We start from the raw sequence: 22659 nt of genomic DNA, 5'->3' as shown, positions 1-22659 counted from the left end.
TTTTAGTTGTGTTTTTGTTAGTCTTCTTAACAATACCACTTTCAAATGCCATCAAGGAAGAAGAAATCAAATACCATGGCTATATACGACAGAGATGTAGTTCATAAAGAATGAAAATCTCCCGAAAAAAATTTCAATCACATAGAAACCTTGGAGTTAAATGATAGAGAATTCAAAATTGAAGTTCTGAAAATACTCAACAAGATGTGAGAAAGCACTAATAAATAACCTAATGAGCTCAGAAAACAAAACAAGTATCTCACCTAGGAGATTGAAACTGTAAAAACAGAGATGAAGAACTCAATACATGAATTGAAAACTGAGGTTGTAAGTTCATGTAATAGAAGAAGCCAGACAGAGAAAAGAATCAGTGACATGGAAGACAGACAACTAGAGATGCTACAGAGAGTAGAAGAGAGAGAGAGAGAGACTCATGAATTAAAAAAAGAGAGCTCTACAAGAATTGTCTACTCCATCAGAAAAATCAGTATAAGAATAATGAGTATATCAGAGGAAGAAGAGAGAAAGAAAGGAACGGAGAGCCTATTCAAACCAATAGTTGATGAGAATTTTCTAAGCTTTCAGAACAAATTAAAACCTTGAATTCAAGAAGAAACAGGATTCTAACTTACCTCAACCAAGACCTACTTCAAGGTACATTGTAAAAAAATTATCAAAAATAAATGACAAAAAAAGAATCCTCAAGGCAGCTAGGGAAAAGAATGTAACATATAAAGAAAACCCGTTAGGTTATCATCAAACTTCTATGAAGAAATTCTACAAGACAGAAGAGAGTGGACCCAAACATTCATAATACTGAAAGAGAGAAATTGCCAGCCAAGAATACTGTATCCATCAAACTTATCCTTCAAATATGAAGGAAAAATAAAAAGTTTTGCAGACATACAGAAGCTGAGGGAATTTATCACCAGAAAACTCCAGTACAGGAAATATTCAAAGAGGTTATTTGACCATACACAAAGAACAAAACAAATCAAACCTATAAGTAAAAGCTTCAACAAGGCCACAATAAAAATAAGGATAATCTGTGCAATAACATAAAAGGGAAGAATATAAAGATTAATAGTAGCAAAGGAGGATGGAATAGAATGCAGAAGTGCTCATGACAAAATGACCTCTGTGCATATGACAATTTTTCTCTTAATAATCTAATGGTAACCACCCATGAAAAAGCTACAACTGAACCACACAGCTTAAGAAAAGAAGAAACAGGGGGAAAAGTATGAAATACCACCAAACAAAAACAACTGACAGAAACACAAAAGAGAAGAACCAAACAAGACAGAACTTCTAGAAACAAAACATGGCTGTAGAAAATCCTCAAGTGTCAAGAATTACCCTAAAAATAAACGGACTGAACTCACCAATAAAGAGCCACAGAGTAGTAGATTGGATCACAAAGCAAAACCCAATTGTATGCTGCCCTCAAGAGACACATCTAAGCTGCAAGGACAAAAGTAGACTCAAAGTGAGAGGTTGGAAAATGACTCTTCAAGCAAATAATACCCAAAGAAAAGCAAATGTAGCCATACTCATATCTGACAGCACTGACTTCAAGACAACAAACATAACCAGAGACAAAGATGGTCATTTCATAATGATGAAGGGGACATTGCATCAAGAAGACATAACCTTTTTTAATATATATGCACCAAATTAGGGAGTACCAAAATATATAAAACATCTACTAACTGATTTAAAAATAGAAGCACACAAAAACACAATTATACTTGAAGATCTCAACACACCACTGATGGTTCTAGATCAATCATCCAAACAGGAAATCAATAAAGAAATATTGGCCTTAAATGGCACACTGGATCAAATGAATATAATAGATATTTACAGGACATTTCACCTCAGAACTTAAGGGTATATATTTTTCTCTAGTGTACATTCTCAAGAACAGACCATATATTAGGCCACAAAACTAATATCAACAAATTCAGAAAGACTGAAATTATACCAAACATATTCTTTGACCATAAGGTTTTGAAATTAGAATTCAACTGCAAAAAAAAGAAGTAAAAACCCCCACAAAAATGTGGAAGTTCAACAACATACTTCGAAAGAATGACAGGGTCAAAGAAGAAATAAAGGCAGAGATAAAAAGATATATACAGACAAATGAAAATGACAACACGACATATCAAAATTTCTGGCATACAGCAAAAGCAGTAATAAGAGGGAAGTTTATATCATTACAGGCTTATATCAAGAAACAAGAGAGAGCCCAAGTAGACAACCTAACATCACATTCTAAGGAACTAGAAAAAGAAGAACAAAGGCAATAGAAAGTTAGCAGAAGAAAGGAAACAGTAAGAATTAAAGCAGAACTAAGTGAAATTTGGAACAAAAAACTATAGAAAAAATTAATTCAATGAAGAGCTGGTTTTTTGAAAAGATAAATAAAATCAACAAACCACTTAGTGGCTAGACTCACTAAGAAAAAAAAGAGAAAGGACTGATATAAACAAAATCTGAAATGAAAGAGAAGAAATTACCACAGACATCATAGATATACAAAGGATGATAGTAGAATACTATGAAAGATTATATGCCACCAAATTCAACAACCTAGAGGAAATAGATAAACTCCTTGAATTATACAATCTTCCTAGACTGAGTCAGAAAGAAGTAGAAAACCTACATAGATCTATAAACAGGGAAGAAATAAAAACAGGTATCAAAAACCTCCCCCAAAACAAAAGATGGCTATACTAATGAATTCTAACATTCAAAGAAGATTTGGTACCTATTGTTTTCAAAGTCTTCCAAAAAATTTTAAAAGAAGCAATACTTTCTAACCCATTTTGTGAGGCCAGGATAACCCTCATACCAAAGCCTGGCAAGGATAAGACAAAGAGAGAAAACTATAGACCAATATCTCTAATGAGTATAGATGCAAAAATCCTAAACAAAACACTAGCAAATCTAGTACAGCAACACATTCAAAAATAGTACATCTCAATCAAGTGGGATTTATTCCAGGAGCTCAAAGATGGTTCAACATATGGGAATGGATCAATGTAATACACCGCACCACATCAACAAAACAAAAAACAAAAATCATATGATCCTATCAATAGATGCAAAACTGGCTTTTGATAAAATACATTTCTTTATGTTTAAAACACTTAATAAAATTGGTATAGAAGAAAAGTCTCAATGTAATAAAGGCCATATATGACAAACTATCACGTAATATTATACTAAATAGTGAAAAAAGTGAAGGAATGGAAGTAAAAACTGACATCAGAGAAATACAAGGATCATAGAAAATAAAAATACCGTGAAAAACTAAATGCCAACAAATTGGACAACCTGAATAAATGGATAAATTCCTAGGAACATACAATCTTCAAGAACTGAACCTGGAAGAATCAGAAAACCTGAGCAGACTGATTACAACCAATAAAATGGAAGCAGTAATAATAAAAAAAACTTCCAGAAAACAAAAGTCTTGGGCCAATGGCTTCACAGGCAAATTTTATTGAACACTCAAAGAAGAATGAACACCTATTCTTCTCAAACCATTCCAAAAATTTCAAGAGGAAGGAAGACTTCCAAGCCCATTTTCCAAAGCAAGCATTATCCTAATTCCAAGACCAGACAAAGACACTACCAAGAAAAACAACATAAGCCAATATCCCCAGTGAACATAGATATTAAAATTCTCGACAAAATATTAGCAAACAGGATCCAGCAATACATTAAAAAGATCATACACTTTATTATGTCCCACCTATGACTCAGGGACATGGACAAGAGTGTGGTGGTTATGGGGGAGGGGAGGAGAGGGGCAAAAAGAAAACCAGACAGTAGGTGATGGAATGCAATTTGACTTTAGGTGATGGGTATGCAACATAATCAAATGTCAAAATAACCTGGAGATGTTTTCTCTGAACCTAAGTACCCTGATTGATCAATGTCACCCCATTAAAATTAATAAAAAATAAAAAAAGATCATACACCATGATTAAGTGGGATTTACTCTAGGGTGCAAGGCTTGTACAATATTTGGAAATCAATAAATGTGATTCATCACATAAACAAAATGAGGGATAAAAATCACATGATCATATCAATAGATGCAGAAAAAGCATTTGATAAAATCCAGCACCCATTTATGATCAAAACTCTCAGCAAAGTGGGAACACAGGGAACATAACTCAGCATAATGGAGGCCATATATGACAAACTGATAGACAACATCATACTCAATGTACAAAAACTGAAAGCGGGAAGTGTTATATTGAGTGGGACACTTGAATCCATGTTAACACATTAAATTAAAATTATTAAAAATTAACGAAACAAAAAACAAATAACTGAAAGCATTTTCCTTAAGATCAGGAACAAAATAGGGATGTTCACTTTCACTACTCTTATTCAAATTGGTACTGAAAGTTCTAGCCACAGCAAGCAGACAAAAAGAACTAAAAGGCATCCACATCGGAAAAGAAGAAGTGAAACTGTCATTATTTGCTGACAAGATGAAATTAGACATAGAAAACCCTAAAGTCTCCACCAAAAAACTACTAGACCAAATAAAAGATTTTGGCAAAGTAGCAGGATACAAAATTAATATTCAAAACTCAGTGGCATTTTTATACACCAATAATGAACTATCAGAAAGAGAAATTAAGAAAACAGCCCATTTACTACTGCAACAACAAAAATAGAAAGTAATTAAGAATAAATTTAACCAAGGAGGTAAAAGACTTATACTTAAAAAATTAAGACATTGAAAGAAACTAAGTAAGATTCAACAAGTGGAAGCATATATGTGTTCATCGATTGGAAAAATGTCCATACTACCCAAAGCAATCTATAGGGTCAAAGAAATTTCTATTAAAATACCAATGGCATATTTTACAGATCGAGAACAAATATTTCAAAAATTTATATGGAACCAAAACAGAACCCGAATAGCCCCAGCAATCTTGAGAATGAAGAACAAAGTGGGAGGTATCACACTACCTCATATCAAGCTATACTACAAGGTCATTGCAATAAAAATAACCCAGTATTGGCATAAAAACAAGCATATACATCAATGGAACAGAATAGAGAACCCAGAAATAAATTCATACCTTTATGATCAATTCATATTTGACAAAGGAGGCAAGTGTATACAATGGGGCAATAACAGTGTCTTTAATAAATGGTGTTGGGAAAATTGGATAGGTACATGCAAAAAAAAAAAAAAAAAAAAAAAAAAAAAGAAACTAGACCACCAACTATGCCATACATAAGAATAAACCCAGAATGGATAAAAGATGTAAATGTAAGTCACAAAACAATAAAAATCTTAGAAGAAAACAAAAGTAGTAGAATCTCAAACATCTCTCAGCAATATTGTAGTTGATATATCTTTTGGGGCAAGTGTAACAAAGGAAAAAAATAAACAAATGGGACTGCATCAAACTAAAAAGCTTTTGCATAGCACAAGTGGCCATCAACAAAATGAAAAGACTACACACTAAACGGGAGAACATATTCACTGATACATCTGATAAGGGGTTAATAACCAAATTTATAAAGAACATATAAAACTCAGCATCAGGAAGACAATCCAAATAATAAATGGGCAAAGGACCTGAATAGACACGTCGCCAAAAGGGACATACATATGACTAATAGGCGTATAAAAAAATGCTCAATGTCACTAATCATCAGAGAGATGCAAATAAAACACAATGAGATATCACCTCACACCTGTCAAAATGGCTATCATGAACAAATCAACAAATGACGAGTGCTTCTGCACTGTTGGTGGGAATGCAGATTGGCGTAGCCACTGTGGAAAACAGTATGAAGGTTCCTTAAATAATTAGAAATGTAACTGCCTTTTGACTCAGTGATCCCACTCCAGGGAATATATCCTAAGAATTCTGAAACACTAATTTGAAAGAAGATATGCTCCCCATGTTCACTGCAGTTATTAACAATAGCTACAATCTGGAAATAGCCCAAGTGCCCATTAGTAGCTGAATGGATAAAAAGCTGTGGTACATTTATACAGTGGAATACTACATGGCCATAAAAAGGAAACCATAAATTTTTGTGACAGCATGGATGGACCTGAGGATTATTATGCTAAGTGAAATAAACCATGCAGAGGAAGACAAATAACATACAATCTCACTTATATGTGGAATCCAATGAACGCAATAAATTGATGAACAAAATAGAAACAGAGGTATGGATACATGGAACAGAGAGATAGCTCTTAGAGGAGAGAAGTTGAGGGGACTGGATGAAAAACGGTAAAGGGGTTAGCCAAAAAACATATATACTTAGTATATAGATATGGACAACAGGGTGGCAATAGCCAGAGGGAAAGGGGGGCATGGAGGTAGGCAGAGAAGGGCAAAAGAGGGGAAAAGGGGATGGAAAGAGACTTTGCTTGGGGAAGAGTATGTACAATGTAGTGTGTAGATGGTGTTATATTGAGTGGTATATTAGAAACCTGTATTGTTTAGCGAGCCATGTCTTCCAAATAAATTAAAATAAATTTAAAAAAAGAAAAGAGTAGACTAAGAATATGAATAAATTGCAGAGCAGGAAATAAGAACCACCCTTAAATAAACATAAAAGAACACAATATTTTCCTAGAGAGCATATTTACCTCTCAGATAAGTAAATAGCCAAAAATTTGGTAATAACCTTGTTGTGAGGATCACACTGCTTCAAATATGCTTGTGGAAGTGTTTACAGGTGTGACCTCTATATATTGAAATTGGGGAAAAAATCTACCAACATACAATTATGAATTTGACCCAGTATTTGTCCCATCTGCATATTCAAACATGAGAAGAGTGAAGTGTGTGTGAACAGTTGGAACATTATTTATCTTAGCAAATGATCAAAACAAAACATTCACTATGTTATGTTTTGTTTTGTTTTGTTTATTTTTCTGAAGCTGGAAACGGGGAGGCAATCAGACAGACTCCTGCATGCGCCCGACCGGGATTCACCCAGTATGCCCACCAGGGGGCGATGCTCTGCCCATCTGGGGCGTCGCTTCTGTTGCAACCAGAGCCATTCTAGCACCTGAGGCAGAGGCCACAGAGCCACCCTCAGCGCCAGAAGCAACTTTGCTCCAATGGAGCCTTGGCTGTGGGGGGGGGGGGGAGAAGAGAGAGACAGAGAAGAAGGAGAGGGGGAGGGGTGGAGAAGCAGATGGGCACTTCTCCTGTGTGCTGGCCGGGAATCGAACCTGGGACTCCTGCACGCCAGGCCGATGCTCTACCACTGAGCCAACCGGTCAGGGCTGTTTTGTTTTGATGAGTAACTTATGGCACATCCACACAACGAAATGCTATGTGGCAATGAAAATAATGGAGTGTGTCTTTTTAGACTGGAATAGAGTAATCTCATAAGTGCAATAAATAAAAACACAGAATACACAACAGTGAAAAAAATACTCCACTGTGCTTGTGAAAAGAAGAGGACTAAAGAACAAATGCATGCATTATTTTCATATGAATAAAACATCCTTAAAAAAGTGCAGGAGAAAGTAACAACTTTGGTTGTTTGAAGCAAGAAGAACTACATGTTGGGGTTAAGGCTGAGATAAAGATTCTTCAATGTTTTACTCTCATTCTGTTTAAATTTAAAACACAAATGTTTTAACTCTTTAATAAATGTGAAACAGTATGTAAATAAAAGATCACTATTGTGTTATCTAGCAACGTGGGTGGAAGAAACATGATTTTGCAGTGTTTTCACTCTCCTGGAGGCTCCCATGAAGTCTGACCATTTGATTATGATCCTTTTCATGGTTATTTTCATGCCAGGGCCACATTTGTTTCAGTAAATGCCCTGTTACCTGAGAGCACCTGTTGGTGAACCAGAGAAAGTCAACAGCTCACCTGGTCAGGGAAGGAGGTAAACATGGCTCCTGACTCAGCGGTACTCACTGGTTCCCCTTGCCTCTCTGACCTCTGCCATCACCAAATCTTCCTTTCTGCAGGCCCTAAGCACCCCATATCTTAAAGTACCCCGTGATAAGCAGAATTTTAATTTGGCAACTGTTACCTCACCCTCTGGTGAACACATAATTCCTCCCAGGTTTTCAGTCAAATGCTAATCTTGGTGCTGCTGTAAAGAGATTTTGAAGAAATTCAGAGCAGGAATCTGGAGAGGTAGGTAATGACTGGGATAGGGAGAAGGAGTTTATCTTGGGTGGGCCAGACCTAATAAGGTGAGCCCTTAAAGGATCTAGGCTCTTCTTGGAGGAAATAATTCAAAGTTTGAGTTTCATATGAGGAAGCTTCTCCTGCTGGCTTCCAGATAAGAGCATAGATACACTGTGAGAGGGCCTTGAAGAGGGCCACATGAAAAGAAGTGCAGGTAGCCCTTAGTTGGGGAATATGATCCCTACTGCCAGCTAGTAAGAAATTGGGACCTCTGTCCTACAACCACAAGGACCTGAAATCTGCCAGCAACCTGAGAGCTTCGAGGAGGACTTCAACACTCAAATGAGATTTCAATCATGTCAGCCTCCTTGTAAGATCCTGAGCAGAAAACTCAGCTATACCATGCTAGATTGCTGACCTGAAGAAACCTCAAGGTAACAAATGTGTGTGTGTGTGTGTGTGTGTGTGTGTCTGTATTTAAGGTGCCACTTGCATGGGCATTTGTTATACATCAGTAGACATTGAACAAAGTCCCCCTCAGCACTCTCACCTGCACATCGTAGTGGGCCATGAGGACAGCAAAGCTGCTGAGGTAAGTGCATTGGCAGGTGGTGCTGCTATCTCTGGTGTCCACCATTCTGCAGCCTTTGGTAGTCCAATGACCACTTTCGTTCTGGCCATGCTCCCAGAAGACACAGAACACCTTCTTCCTTGGCCCAGGGGTTACTGACTATAGGAACATGACACAGGTGTGAGCTGGTGCACAGAAATGCTGACCCAAATCTAGCTTGTGAAGGGCTTTCCTGGGGAGATGATGTGCCCATAAGGAGCCCCCTGCACCCTAAGGCTGTGCCCAAGATTCAATCCTCTTCTACACCCACAGGCTAATCCCACTAGGACTCACATGTTTGAAGACAAAGGTGACTGGGTAGATGAGGTTCTGGGTGTTATTATTGCTCACAAAGACAGAGATGACATCTGAGACCAGGATGGGGGAGACTTTCTGCATCAAATCCTTGTGTGTCTCATGCAGAACCACCTCTTCCTCAGTGTCCAGGACCAATGGGGCCTCAGCCAACAACTTGCCCATCCCTGGAGAGGAGACAAGGCCCACCACAGAAGGGCCTGCAGGACAAGGCCAAGGTTAACATCTTGTGATGCCCAATAGAACCCTTTCTTCAGGTAGACTCTTTCTTTGTGGCCTCACCATAGCCTGCACGTTCTTTTAAACTTTAATTCCCCATTTGTCCCATTCTTGTGTATTGTGTCCCACTGTGAAGCCTCAGTGACCTTCTCTTCCATCTCAGTCATTACCTGAGTCACCAGATTCCTGCTCTGTATCCCAGGTCGTCAGCATCTTTGCCCGATTAACACTCAAGGTGACATTCCTGTGTCCTTTCTCCTTCACCTTTAGGGACAGTTCTGTGAGTTACATAAGAGAGTCAGATTAGTAATGTGCCTAAAGAGAAATATTTTTATATATTTTATAAATAATAAATAATGGTATTATGTTTTGCACACCATTATCATAATATTACACATAATATTTGGTATTCAGATCAGTGATATATAATGTGAACTTACAAAGGATTTTAAGAGAATACCGTGAGCAGTTATTCAAAACCAAATTAGATAACGTAGCTGAAATGGAAAATTCCTAGAGACACAAAACTATCAAAACTGAATTAATAAGTAATATAAAACCAGAATAGACCAACACAGACACAGACAACAGTATCATGATTACCAGAGGAAAGAGAAGTGAGGAGAGATAGAAGAGGGCAGAGGGAGGATAAATGGTGATTGAAGGAGACTTGACTTGGCATGGTGAACACATAATACAATACTTCGATGATGAATTATAGATTGTACACCTGAAACCTATATAATTTTGTTGGCCAATGTCACTCCTACAAATTCAATACCCCCCCCTCCAAAAAAAACCCAGACCTATGACAGGTAACTTGATTGAAATAGTGATCAAAGACTTCTCAAAATGAGCTCAGAACAAATGGCTTCACTGGTGAAGTCTACTAGCTATTTATAGAAGAATTAGAACTCAGCCTTTATAAACACCACAAAGGGGAAAAAAGCAAAGAAACAAAACAAAAGAAACAACAGAAAAACACTTTCTATGAGACTACCATTGCCCTGAAAATAAAGCCTGTTAAAGACAATAGAAGAAAATGAAATTATAGACCAATATCTCTCATGAACATAGATGCAAAAAATTCTACAAAATATTGGGGATAATTTTATCCAAGGAAATTCAAGACTTGTACACAAGAAACTACAAAATATTTTTGAAATACAATAAATTAAAGAACCTAAAAAAATTGAAAGAATCTTGTGTTCATGGGTTGGAAGGTTTAATATTATTAAAATGATGACAGTCCCCAAAGTGATCTACAGGTTCAATGCAATCCATATCAATGTTGCAACATCATTTTATTTATTTATTTTTCAGAAATAGAAAAGCTCATTCTAAAATTTATATGGAATTTCAAGAGGCCCAAATATACAAATCAATCTTGAAAATGAAAAGCAAATTTGTAGGACTCACACAATAATAATAAATTATTATCAATTTATTAAAGAAAACTGTAGAGTACTGATATAAGAATAAATTTATAGACTAATAAAACATAATTTAGAGTCTATAAATAAGCCCATATATCAATGGTCAGTTAATTTCCAACAATGGGTACTAAAACTCTTCAATGAGGAAAGAATAGTTTCTTCTACATTGGTCCTGGGACATCTGGCTATCCGCAAGCAAATGAAGGACGTTGGTACCATACCTTATACAATAAACCAAAAGTATGTTAAATGGGTCAAAGACCTAAATTTCAGAGCTAAAGCTAGAACTATTAGGAGAAAACATAGGCATAAATCTTCATGACCTTACATTTGGAAATAGATTCTTAGATATAATGCCACATGCATAAGCAACAAAAGAAATAATAGATAAAATAAACTTCTTCAAAATGGAAACATCTGTTAAAGTGAAAATACATGAAGAAAGTATAACGCTCATCTATGGAATGGAACCACACAGCTGGAAATCACATATCTCATAGGGTCTCCTATGAGAATATATTCAGAACGTTTACAGCTCAAGAACCAAAAGCTATACAACCCAATTTAAAAAATGGCAAAGGACTTGAATAAACATTCCTTAAAGAAATCCATAAATGTTCAACAATGACACAATAAAGGGTTAAAAATAATTACTCATTAGGGAAATGCAAATCAAAACCATATTGAGATGTCACTTGACATACCCTGGAAAGGCTATATAAAAAACAAACTAAATGCAAGTAACAGATGTTGCTGAGGAAGTGGAGATTGGATCCCTTGTACTTTGCTGGTGGGGATGTACAATGGAGCAGCCACTTGAAAAGAGTTTGGTGGTTCCTGATAAAATTAGGGTAGAATTATCATATAACTCAGACATTCTGCTTCTTAGTATATAGCCCAAAGAGCTGAAACAGTTTGTCAAACAAAAACTATTACAGCAATATTCATAGTAGCATTATTCAAATAGACAAAAAGAATCAACAATGCTCCTGTCTGTCAATGGATGAATAGATAAGAGGTAGTGTACCCATACAAAGGAATATGTTTAGCCATAAGAAGAAATGAAATACTGATACATGCTGCTAGGTGAACCTTGAAAACATTATGCCAGGTGAAGAAGCTAAACTATAAGGTCAAATACTGTGTGATTCTATTCATATGAAATGTCCAGAATAAGGAAATCCATAGAGACAGAAAGCAGATAAGTGAGTGCCAGGGGCTGGGAGATGGAGAAATGAGAAGTAACTTTTTAGTGAGTACAGTGTTCACTTTTGCAATGATGAAAATAGTTTAGAAATAGAAGTGATGGTGATGATTACAATGCTACTAAATTGTACACTTTGGTTAAAATGGTTAACTTTATGTTATTTGAATTTTACTACATAAAACAAATAATTTAAAATATCAACTAATATTAAATACATATTCTTTTTTATTTTAGAGAGAGAGAGAAAGAGGGGAGAGAAGTGGGAAGCATCAACTTGTACTAGTTGCTTCCCGTATGTGCCTTGACCAGGCCAGCCCAGGGTTTCGAACCTGTGACCTCAGCATGCCAGGTCAATGTTTTATCTACTGTGCCACCCCAGGTCAGGCTAAATATATATTCTTTAAAATTAAATAAAATGTTCTCTTTTGAAGCTTTTGTATTTTACCTTAAATTCTTTGGTATCTTTATTTCATCTGTTCATAATTAAGTTACAACAAGAATGTATATTATGTATAATTTTATTCATTTTTATTGTGGCGTAATTGTTATAATATTAGGGTGTCAGTTGTACAACAGATTATTTAATATTTATATATGTTGCAAAGTAATCACCACAATAAGTCTAGCTAACATTTGTCATTATACATAACTATTAATTTTTTGTTGTTGTTCTGAGAGATGCAAAAAGAGAGAGACAGGAACATCAAGCTGCTCCTGTATGTGCCCTGACTGGGAAATCAAACCGGCAACTTCTGCACTCCAGTATGATGCTCCAACCCACTGAGCTATCCGGCCAGGGCTTAATTTTTTAAAATTTATTGATTAATTTTAGAGAGACAGAGAGAGGAAGAGAGAGAGAGGGGAAGGGAAGGGAAGCATCCAACTGTTGTTCCACTAAGTTGAGCTTTCATTGGTTGCTTCCCAATGTGTGCCTTGACCCGGATCAAACCTGCAGCCTTGTTGTTTCTGGACAACACATTTTAATAGACTGAGCTAACCAGCCAGGGCCAAACTTTTAAAATTTATAATAAGGACTTTTAAGATTTACTCTCATAGACACTTTCCAGTTTGTAATACAGCATTATTAACTATAGTTGCCATGCTGTACATTATATATTTCCATGACTTATTTATTTTATGAGTGGGAGTTTGGACCCTTTGACTCTCCTCAACCATTTTACCCACACCCTATCTCCAGCCTCTGGCAGCCACCAATCTGTTCTCTGCATCTATGAGCTTGCTTTTTTCATTTTTAGATTCCATGTAAAAGTGATATCATATGGCATTTGTCTTTTTCTGTCTTATTTCACTTAGTACAATTCATTTCTTTTTAAGCTTTTATTTTAATTTGTTGATGAGAATAACACTGAGATACAAGTGTGGTCAGTCAGCTCCAGTGAGGAGGAGGGACAAATGAGGTGGAGAAGGGCAGAGCAGAGCCTGGGGGCAGACCCAGGTACTTACCTGTGCCTCCAGATGTGTTGAAGGTCAACGACTCATTGAGCACGGCCTTGCTCAACTCTCTCAAGACATGCTCTGTGTTGAGGAGCAGGTTACTGGCCACATAATTCTTCTCAGAAGGTGGCAGGGTCTTTAGGTCCTCAGGGTTCTCCAGCAGGTCATCCACCACCTGTATGACGTCCTGAAGGGAGAGACACAGAGCCAGTGGACCATGCACCAGACAGGCTACATGAAGACTCTGCCCATTCAGTCCCCACAGACTCTAGAGACTGTGTATTTGGGGGCAAAGGTGGTACTAGAGGGAATTCCTTGGGTGCTTGCCCCTGCAGTCAGCCATTCAGAGGTCATTCTTATTCATGAATGCCAAGGATGTAAACCCAATGGGAAGCAACAGCATTGTTAGAAAGAAGGTGTTAGTAAGTGTACGTGGGTCTAACAATGAGTACAAATACCTGAGGATCCATTCTTCCCCCCCACCCTAGGAGAGGCAGGGTGCCAGAGCAGAGCATCATTGTATTGGGGTCTGTTTCTTCCCAGACCAAGGCTTCCCCAGTTCTCTATTGATGCCTCTACCTGCCTCCCCCGGTCCTGTCATTACCTGGATGATGTCCTGGGCCATAGCTGATGTGAAGTCCCTTTCCAGATTAACAATTCTTTTATGGAAGCGGGAAAGCCGCTGGGGAGAGGGAAGATAAGGGGGTCAGAAAGCCTCAAAGGTGGATGGAAGAACTTGGGGAAAATAGGTGGGTACTTTGGTATTTCCTGCCTCCTGTTCCCTGGGGGAGATCACCTACATTGCTCTTGACTCCAGAGGGCGCGATCCAGGTGGGGAAGGAGAATCTTGCTGCAGATAGAACAGCGTTTTGTTAGGGGAGAGAGAGAGAGAGAGAGAGTTAGGGGTGGGGTCTGGGGCCAGAGGTCAGGCCAGGTAACTTCCCAGATTATCATTTGGTAGTTCAGGGACTCTAGTTTGGGAATAGAAAAATCTGCAAACCTGCCCCACCCTTCCTTCTAGTGACTTGTGGGTGAACGTAGTGGCCTAGATGCTCTGTTGTCTGGCTGTGGATAGAATCAGCCCGAATCCCACCTACATGCCATCCTCAGTACCCTCAGCTTTCCTGGGAAGCTCCTAGCTGGAATGGAGGACAGAGACCAGAGTAGGCATTCTTGGGAACTGAGTATAGAGGGGAAATGCTGAATTTCATGACCAGAACCCATCTTGGGTTCCCATTATGGCCTTGGTCCTAATTCCTGAAGGGTGGCTGTTGTCTTTGGAATCCCATTGACACTGTCAAGGTAGTGCTCTTGCCTGCACACTAACACTAAGGTACTTTGGTAGAGCTAGACCAAGAACTGCCTCTGAGACAGACATCCCAAGAATGAGGCTATAGGGTAGGGAAAATAAAGATGATGGTGAACAGGACAGGGCCACCCACAAGTGGCACCAATTCAGTTGAACATTGGAGACTGACATCCAGCCAGGCATCCTTGGGTGCCTTTTTCTCATTCCTAAGAAGTGGTAAGAATCCACATCTGAGAAAGGCCGGTGGAAGTGAGGGCTGGCAGCTGGAGAGGGGAGCAGGGTTTGATGGGCGAGAGGTGATAGACATTGTCCCACCACATACACAGACCTGTGTACCCCCCTGAGTAAGGCAGTGGTCCCCAATGATGCCCTTTTTTGCCCTCTGGCTTAGGCGGTAGCCTCCTCTGTTTATCTGACTCTTCAAGTTTATAAGTCTGTGGTAAGGTTGATGTCATACTGCTCAGATCCGACGCAATGTTCTTCTGGCTCCTGATCATCTCAGTTGTCCTCAGGTGGTGAACTGAAATTATTGGGGAGGGCCAGGCAGGTCAGTATATGAGAAAATGGAATCTGGGAAGCTGAGAAGTGAGGTCAGGGTGCCAGGGTTGTAGGCTAAGGACAGGGCTGGCCAAGAAAAGTGAACCTGCCCTTGAATCTCCCCACTCCCATGTTTCTGGAAGGGTCCCTGAATCCATCATTGCCTGGGAAGTAGAAGATTGTACCTGGAGCATCCATGCCTATGGGGACTCTGGTGGGAGAAGGTGTCATCTTGGGAGTCACTGGTGATCTGGTGGGAGAAGGTGTCATCTTGAGAGTCACTGGTGATCTGGTGGGAGAAGGTGTCATCTTGAGAGTCACTGGTGATCTGGTGGGAGAAGATGTCGTCTTGGGAGTCACTGGTGATCTGGTGGGAGAAGGTGTCATCTTGGAAGTCACTGGTGATCTGGTGGGAGAAGGTGTCATCTTGGGAGTCACTGGTGATCTGGTGGGAGAAGGTGTCATCCTGGGAGTCACTGGTGATGATGAAAAAGATGGAACACAACATACTGTGTGAGTTCCTGAAGAATCTTGAATGCCATTTATCTATTTTGTTTTATGAAAATAAGATTCCAGGAAAGGAGGAGGGATATTTTTAACTTCCAGAAGTGACCCTCTCTGGGGCATTTTGAGCCTTGGATTTTGGAGAGGGCAAGTGACCAGGTAGGACAGCCCTCTTACGTTGAAGAAAGTGGGACAAATGACCCAAAACCTCACAGATGAGGAGGTGGACAATGAGGAAAAGTTCTTACATTGGCATGTGTTCTGAGTTTTATTCTAGAACAATGTTCTCCCAGAAACAAGTCTGTATCCTGAGTTGCATGTGCAGTAATAACTCCCTACTGTGTTATGGCAGTTGGTGAATTTTGCACAGGATATTATTGAGTGTGGTTCACACTCATTGATGTCTGGAACAGGACAAAAGTAGCATCCTAGACACACATTACCATGAGGCAGAGAACCTGGTTTCCAACCTGACCCCACCATGGATGCTAGACAGAACTCAGCTCCCGGATGACACTTTGGGGGCTGGACTGATCTGGAGCCAGCTGCTTCATAAATCCTGGTGACTTATATGGTTATATCTGTTCTCTGGTTGGGCCTTCTGTGTCAGGATGAGGAAGAAGGAGGTTTGCATTTCCTCTGCAGGCCTTCAGGGGTAGGCAGAAGTACTGACCCAAGCTCTAGATTCTTCCTTATGTGCAGGACCATTGGAGACATAGGTGTGACCTCCATCTCAGGGTGGCAGTAGCACTGAAGAATGCCCTCAATGCTGACTGAGGTAGTGGAAGGAGTCATGCAAAGCTAGGGACTGACCAGAGTGACATAATCATTTACACCAGAGGATAGTGCCAGGGGGTCAGACCTCTGCCATGGATGTCTTCCACCCCCCTTAATCACAATGACCAAAGTTCACTCCACATTCCAACCAGACACTCCCTCAGCATCCAATGTCAGGTCTTTTCCAGATGCCTCAGAATGTCTCAGAAGGAGTCTTATTATTTCTAACTCTGGCAGAAGTTCCCCCATCCTGAGCTTATCATAGATATGAAATGAGGAAACAGCAAAGCAGCATGAAAATGCTCACACTTGTCACTGGGTGTGTTTTGTGGAACCTTACCTTTCCCCATTCTTTGAAGTGAGAGGAAAGCTATCCATGAGACAGGTTCCCTTTGAGTAGTTTAGAAACCCTCAGAGCAGGGGCTTGACACCATCGAGTAACAGCAACAACAACTTAATAAGGACCAGGGACACAAGATGAATCAAAATGCAGGGACAGAATATTTGACCCTGTATATTCCCATCAGGGGACCAAGGACTGTTGAGCCTGAAAACACTCAGGGCATTATGATGGGCAGGCAACTGGTCTCTTCCAGGTCAGAGTCGCTTCTCCACACCTGAATAGTTCCCTTCTAAGGCGCCAGGTCCTGGTTGTGAGTGTTGGCACCAAGACACAAGAAGAAATGGGAGAGATAAACACCTGAAGGGTTTATGTTCATTCCCCACCTGGGCAAGGGACTTCCCTCTTTTGTTATCAGAGAGTGGCAGTTGCTGGAGAACTGCCTTCAAGTTTGATGGGATGGAGTGAAATTGTGTGGAATAGAGTTGGGAATGAGGTTTTGGGGGAGAAAACATGAGGATGGGAAATTTCTCGATCTGATACATGTGAGTAGCAGCATCTCCTTTCCGTGTCGCTCAGTCTACAAATCTGCACAAGAAACACACATGCAAATACACAAAGGAAGCTTAGGACTACTTCCAGGGTCATGGATGGTCAGGGCACTAATCACAACATCATTTTATCTGGTAAATTAACTCCTCTCCTAGTATTAAATAACACAATACTTAGAAAACATAGAACATGTAAAAGAAAGAAAACAAAGAAAATTACCCATAAGTCCACTACAAAGACTACTGGGAAACTTCAGGGATTTTCCCCCCTCATTGTTTCAAACACATTAAGAATTTGTGAACTCAGCAGTGGATGGTGATGGAGTAGGTGGATGTTACAACTTCCACCTCCCAGAACCAAAGTGGAATACAACTTAACTGAGGAACAATCATCTTGAAAAACCAACTTTGCATAGAATAAGTGCTGGTGAGGATGTGGAGAAAAGAGCAGCCTCCTGCACTGCTGGTGGGAATGCAGACTGGTGCAGCCACTGTGGAAAATAGTATAGAGATTCCTTAAGAAATTAAAAATCGAACTGCCTTTGACCCAACTATCCCACTTTTAGGAATATACCCTAAGAACACCAAAGCACTGTTCCAAAAGAAGAAATGACCCCCATGTTTATGGCAGCATTGTTCACAATAGTAAAGATCTGGGAACAGCCCAAGTGTCCCTCAGTGGATGAGTGGATTAAAAAGCTTTGGTACATATATACTATGGAATACTACTCAACCATAAGAGATGATGACATCAGATCATTTACAATAACATGGATGGACTTTGATAACATTATACTGAGTGAAATAAGTAAGTCAGAAAAAACTAAGAACTATATAATTCCATACATAGATGGGACATAAAAATGAGACTCAGAGACATGGACAAGAATGTGATGGTAATGGGGTGGGGGGAGGAGAGAGGGAGGAAAGAGAGGGAGGGGGTGGGAGAGGGGAGGGGCACAAAGAAAAGCAGATAGAAGGTGACGGAAGACAATTTGACTTTGGGTGAGGGGTATGTAACATAATCAAACGTCAAAATAATCTGAAGATGTTTTTTCTGAACATATGTACCCTGATTTATCAATGTCAGCCCCTTAAAATTGATTAAAAGACCCCAACTTTGGACTAAACTAAGAGGAATCTATAACCAAGGATCACCGAAAAAACCACACAAGATTGGTAGGAAGGGCTGAGATGCAGAATGGGCTTCCCCACTCCCAGGAGTGAGTGGCAGCCTGGAGGGACTCTCATGGTGGGGTAGGTTGCCCGGAGAGTTGTGGGTCCTCAGCCCCAAGACTGGAGCTCAGCCTAGAGCCCCAGAGACTAGAAGATGAGTATGGACAGTATTTAGCTGAAAGAAGGGCCAGGTTATTGTTTGTGAGAGGGAAACCGAACTCTCAGACCCAGGGTTCATTTCAAAGGAACTGTGTAGAAAACCTTATTCACAGCCACTTACCCTGGGCTCCGGGAGTGGAGAGCACTGAGAGGACTGGAGTTGCAAGAAGAGAGTGTAATCTTGGAGGCACAAGGAGAGACTGTAAGAGACAGCTACCTTAACCCTTATGCTGCTGAGTCACTACCCAAATCTAAAGTGACCATTTTTCCTGGGAGCAGCAACACCAGCAATTACCCTGCCCACTGGAGGCTCTCCTACTCCAGTCAAAGCAGAGTCACTTAGAAGCAGGGGTGTGTCAGGGACACAGGTTTTGAGTGCTGAGGTCTGGGCTACATTGCACCCCCCCATGCTGCTGAGTACCCCCTGAAGGGTGTGTGGGCCTGGCTGCGGTGGCATGGTGTGCTTTTGGTGGTGGTGGTGATGGTGCCTGAAGTGACGGCATGCACACCTGTGGGGGCAGTGCCTGGCAAGGCAGTCTGTGCATCAACTTGTGAGGGGCCTGTGCACCCACCTGGTGGTGCCAGTGTCTGAATGCCCAAGAAGGAGGCGGAAGTGGTGGGCCCAATGATACCTGGGCCCAGCTGAGGTAGCCACAAATTATGGATTGCCTGTAGCTCCAAGGAGGTTACTAAGGGCCAGTCATAGGCAGTGACCCCCACTAGTCTGTGCCAGGTTCCAGCCAGAGAGGTCAAGGGTTGGCACATCCAGCAGCCAGATATAGAGAGCATCAGCTCAGGACCTAACAACCCTAGTTAGAGTGGTATCTTAAGGAAGGGCTCCTCATAAATGACCCAGCTAAGGCATAGAAAACACCGCCAGATACAGCAAAAAAAGCAGTAGCAGCAGACAAGTAGCCCACAGTGGATTACAAACAACAGCTGATGCCAACCCAAGGAGACCTAGAAACAACACACTGGAAGCTCAAGGCAGACAACACCAATCCTATATTCAGCTAGCTACACAAACAGCACACCCAAAGGAGAAGCCTATACAAAGACAAAATGGGAAGACAGAGAAATGCAATCCAAATGAATCAATAAGAGAAATACCTAGAAAAAGAGCTGAATGAGATGGAAATAACTAAGATACCAGATGCAGAGTTTAAAATAATAATTGTTAGGATGCTCAAGGATCTTAAAGCAACAATGGACAGACATAATGAGCACCTAAAGAGATATCAAGCATCAAAAAGGACATTGAAATCATAAAAAAGAATCAGACAGAAATGACATATACAATATCAGAAATGAGGACTACATTAAAAGGAATTAACCACAAACTGGATAAAGCAGAGGATCAGATCAGCGATTTAGAGGATAAGATAAATGAAAGCAAGGAAGCAGAAGAGTAAAAAGAAAGAAAAGAGGCTCAAAAAGTCTGAGGAAACTCTAAGAGAGCTCTGTGACAACATGAAAAGAAATAACATCTGCATCATAGGGGTTCCTGAAGATGAAGAGAAAGAACAAGGAATAGAGAACCTGATTGAAGAAATCATAGCTTAAAACTTCCCTAAATTGATGAAGGAAAAAGTCACACAAGTTTAAGAAGCACAGAGAGTCCTATTAAAGAGGAACCCAAAGAGACCTACACTAAGACACATCATAATTAAAATACCAAAGCTAAGATATAAAGAAAGAATACTAAAAGTTGCAAGAGAAAAGCAGTTAATCATCTACAAAGGAGACCCCATAAGGATGACATGTGACTTTTTAACAGATACACTTGAGGCCAGAAGAGAATAGCAAGAAATATTCAAAATGTGCAAAACAAGAACCTATAACCAAAACTTCTTTATCCAGAAAGGCTTTCATTTAAAATTGAAAGAGAAATAAAAATAAAAAACTTCCTCGACCAAAAAAAAAAAGAAATCCAGGAATTTCTTACACCAAACCAATGTTGTAAGAAATGTTAAGCAGCCTGTTGTAAATAAAACAAAGGGAAAAAAATTTAGAAAAAGAGGAATGTAGATTTAAAGAATAAAATGGCAATGAACAACTACATATCAATAAACACCTGAAATATAAATGGATCAAATGCTCCAATTAAAAGACATAGGGTATTTAATTTTTTGAGGAATCTTCATACTGTTTTCCACAGTAGCTGCACCAGTCTGCATTCCCACCAGCAGTGCAGGAGGGTTCCCTTTTCTCCACATCCTCGCCAGCACTTATTCTGTGTTGTTTTGTTCATGAGCGCCATTCTGACTGGTGTGAGGTGATATCTCATTATGGTTTAATTTGCATTTCTCCAATGATTAATGATGAGCATTTTTTCATATGCCTATTGGCCATTTGTATGTCTTCTTTGGAGAAGTATCTATTCATTTCTTTTTCCCATTTTTTTGATTGAAATGTTTGTCTTCCTGGTGTTGAGATTTACAAGTTCTTTTTATAAATCAGATGTATTGTCAAATATGTTCTCCCATTGTGTAGTTTGTCTTTTTATTCTGTCAGTATGGAGATTCCTCAAAAAATTAAAACTCGAAGTGCCTTTTACCCAGCCATCCCACTTTTAGGAATATACCCCAAGAACACCATAGACCTGCTCAAAAGGAGAAATGCACCCCCATGTTTGTGGCAGCATTGTTCACAATAGCAAAGATCTGGAAACAGTCCAAGTGTACATCAGAGGAGGAGTGAATTTAAAAGCTTTGGTACATATATATTATGGAATACTACTCAGCCATAAGAAATGATGACATCGGATCATTTACAATAAAATGAATGAACCTTGATAACATTATACTGTGCGAAAGAAGTAAATCAGAAAAAACTAAGAACTATATGAATCCATACATAGATGGGACTTAAAAATGAGACTCAGAGACATGGACAAGAATGTGATGGTAATGGGGACGGGTGGTTTGGGGGGGAGGGTGCAAGGAAGGAGAGAGGGGGTGGGGGGAGGGGATGGGTACACAGAAAACCAGATAGAAGGTGACAGAAGGCAATTTGACTTTGGGTGAGGGGTATACAGCATAATCAAAGCTCAAAATAATCTGGAGATGTTTTCTCGGAACATATGTACCCTGATTTATCAATGTCACTGTTTTAAATTTAATAAAAAAAAGACATAGGGTAGCTGCATGGATAAGAAAACAGGACCTGTACATGTGCTGTTTACAGGAGACCCACTTCAAAACAAAAGATACACATAGACTGAAAGTGAAGGGATGGAAAAAAATATTGCATGCAAATGGAAATGAAAAAAAATCTGGAATAGCAATACTTTATCTGACAAAATAGACTTTTAAACAAAGGTTATAGTAAGGGATAAAGAAAGTCCCTACATAATGATAAAGGGAGCAATCCACAGGAAGATATAGCTATTATAAATATCTATGTGCCTAATATAAGAGTACTTAAATATATAAAGCAGATTTTGATGAACATAAAAAGTGAGATCAACAGCAATACTACAATAGTAGAGAATTTCAATACCCCACTAACATCATTGGATAGATCCTCAAGAAAGAAAGTCAACAAAGAAACAGCAAACTTAAAGGACACACTAGATCAACTGGATTTAAAAAATATCTTCAGAACATTTCACCCTAAAGCAACAGAATATACATTCTTTTCAAGTGCTCATGGCACATCCTATAGGATAGACCACATGTTAGGACAAAAATGAGTCTCAGTAAATTTAAGAAGATTGAAATCATATTAAGCATCTTCTCTGACCACAATGGCATGAAACTAGAAATTAACTACAATATAAAAACTGAAAAACATTCAAACACTTGGAGACTAAATAGCATGTTATTAAATAATGGATGGATTAACAATGAGATCAAGGAAGAAATAAAAAATTTCCTTGAAACAAATGAAAATGA

At 39.3% G+C, this 22659-nt stretch overlaps 1 protein-coding gene across 4 annotated transcripts in view; it reads right to left on the bottom strand.

Annotated features, from left to right (window-relative positions):
- Positions 1-22659, bottom strand: part of LOC136379474 (adhesion G protein-coupled receptor E2-like) — a 69343-nt gene that overhangs the window by 27829 nt on the left and 18855 nt on the right. For 3 of the 4 annotated variants that reach the window (XM_066346904.1, XM_066346891.1, XM_066346906.1), the window contains 8 exons: positions 15442-15732; positions 15048-15239; positions 14211-14260; positions 14015-14092; positions 13420-13597; positions 9483-9590; positions 9073-9293; positions 8719-8898 (listed from right to left, as the gene is read on the bottom strand). In XM_066346904.1, coding sequence (XP_066203001.1) covers positions 8719-8898; positions 9073-9293; positions 9483-9590; positions 13420-13597; positions 14015-14092; positions 14211-14260; positions 15048-15239; positions 15442-15732 — 1298 coding nt within the window. The remainder of the gene's footprint in view (positions 1-8718; positions 8899-9072; positions 9294-9482; positions 9591-13419; positions 13598-14014; positions 14093-14210; positions 14261-15047; positions 15240-15441; positions 15733-22659) is intronic. The other variant, XM_066346900.1, reaches the window with a different exon arrangement.

The sequence above is a fragment of the Saccopteryx leptura genome, chromosome 1, assembly GCF_036850995.1.
Source record: "Saccopteryx leptura isolate mSacLep1 chromosome 1, mSacLep1_pri_phased_curated, whole genome shotgun sequence".
NCBI lineage: Eukaryota > Metazoa > Chordata > Mammalia > Chiroptera > Emballonuridae > Saccopteryx > Saccopteryx leptura.
The sequence above is the reverse complement of the archived record's forward strand: the minus strand, read 5'-3'. Positions and strand labels throughout refer to the sequence as shown.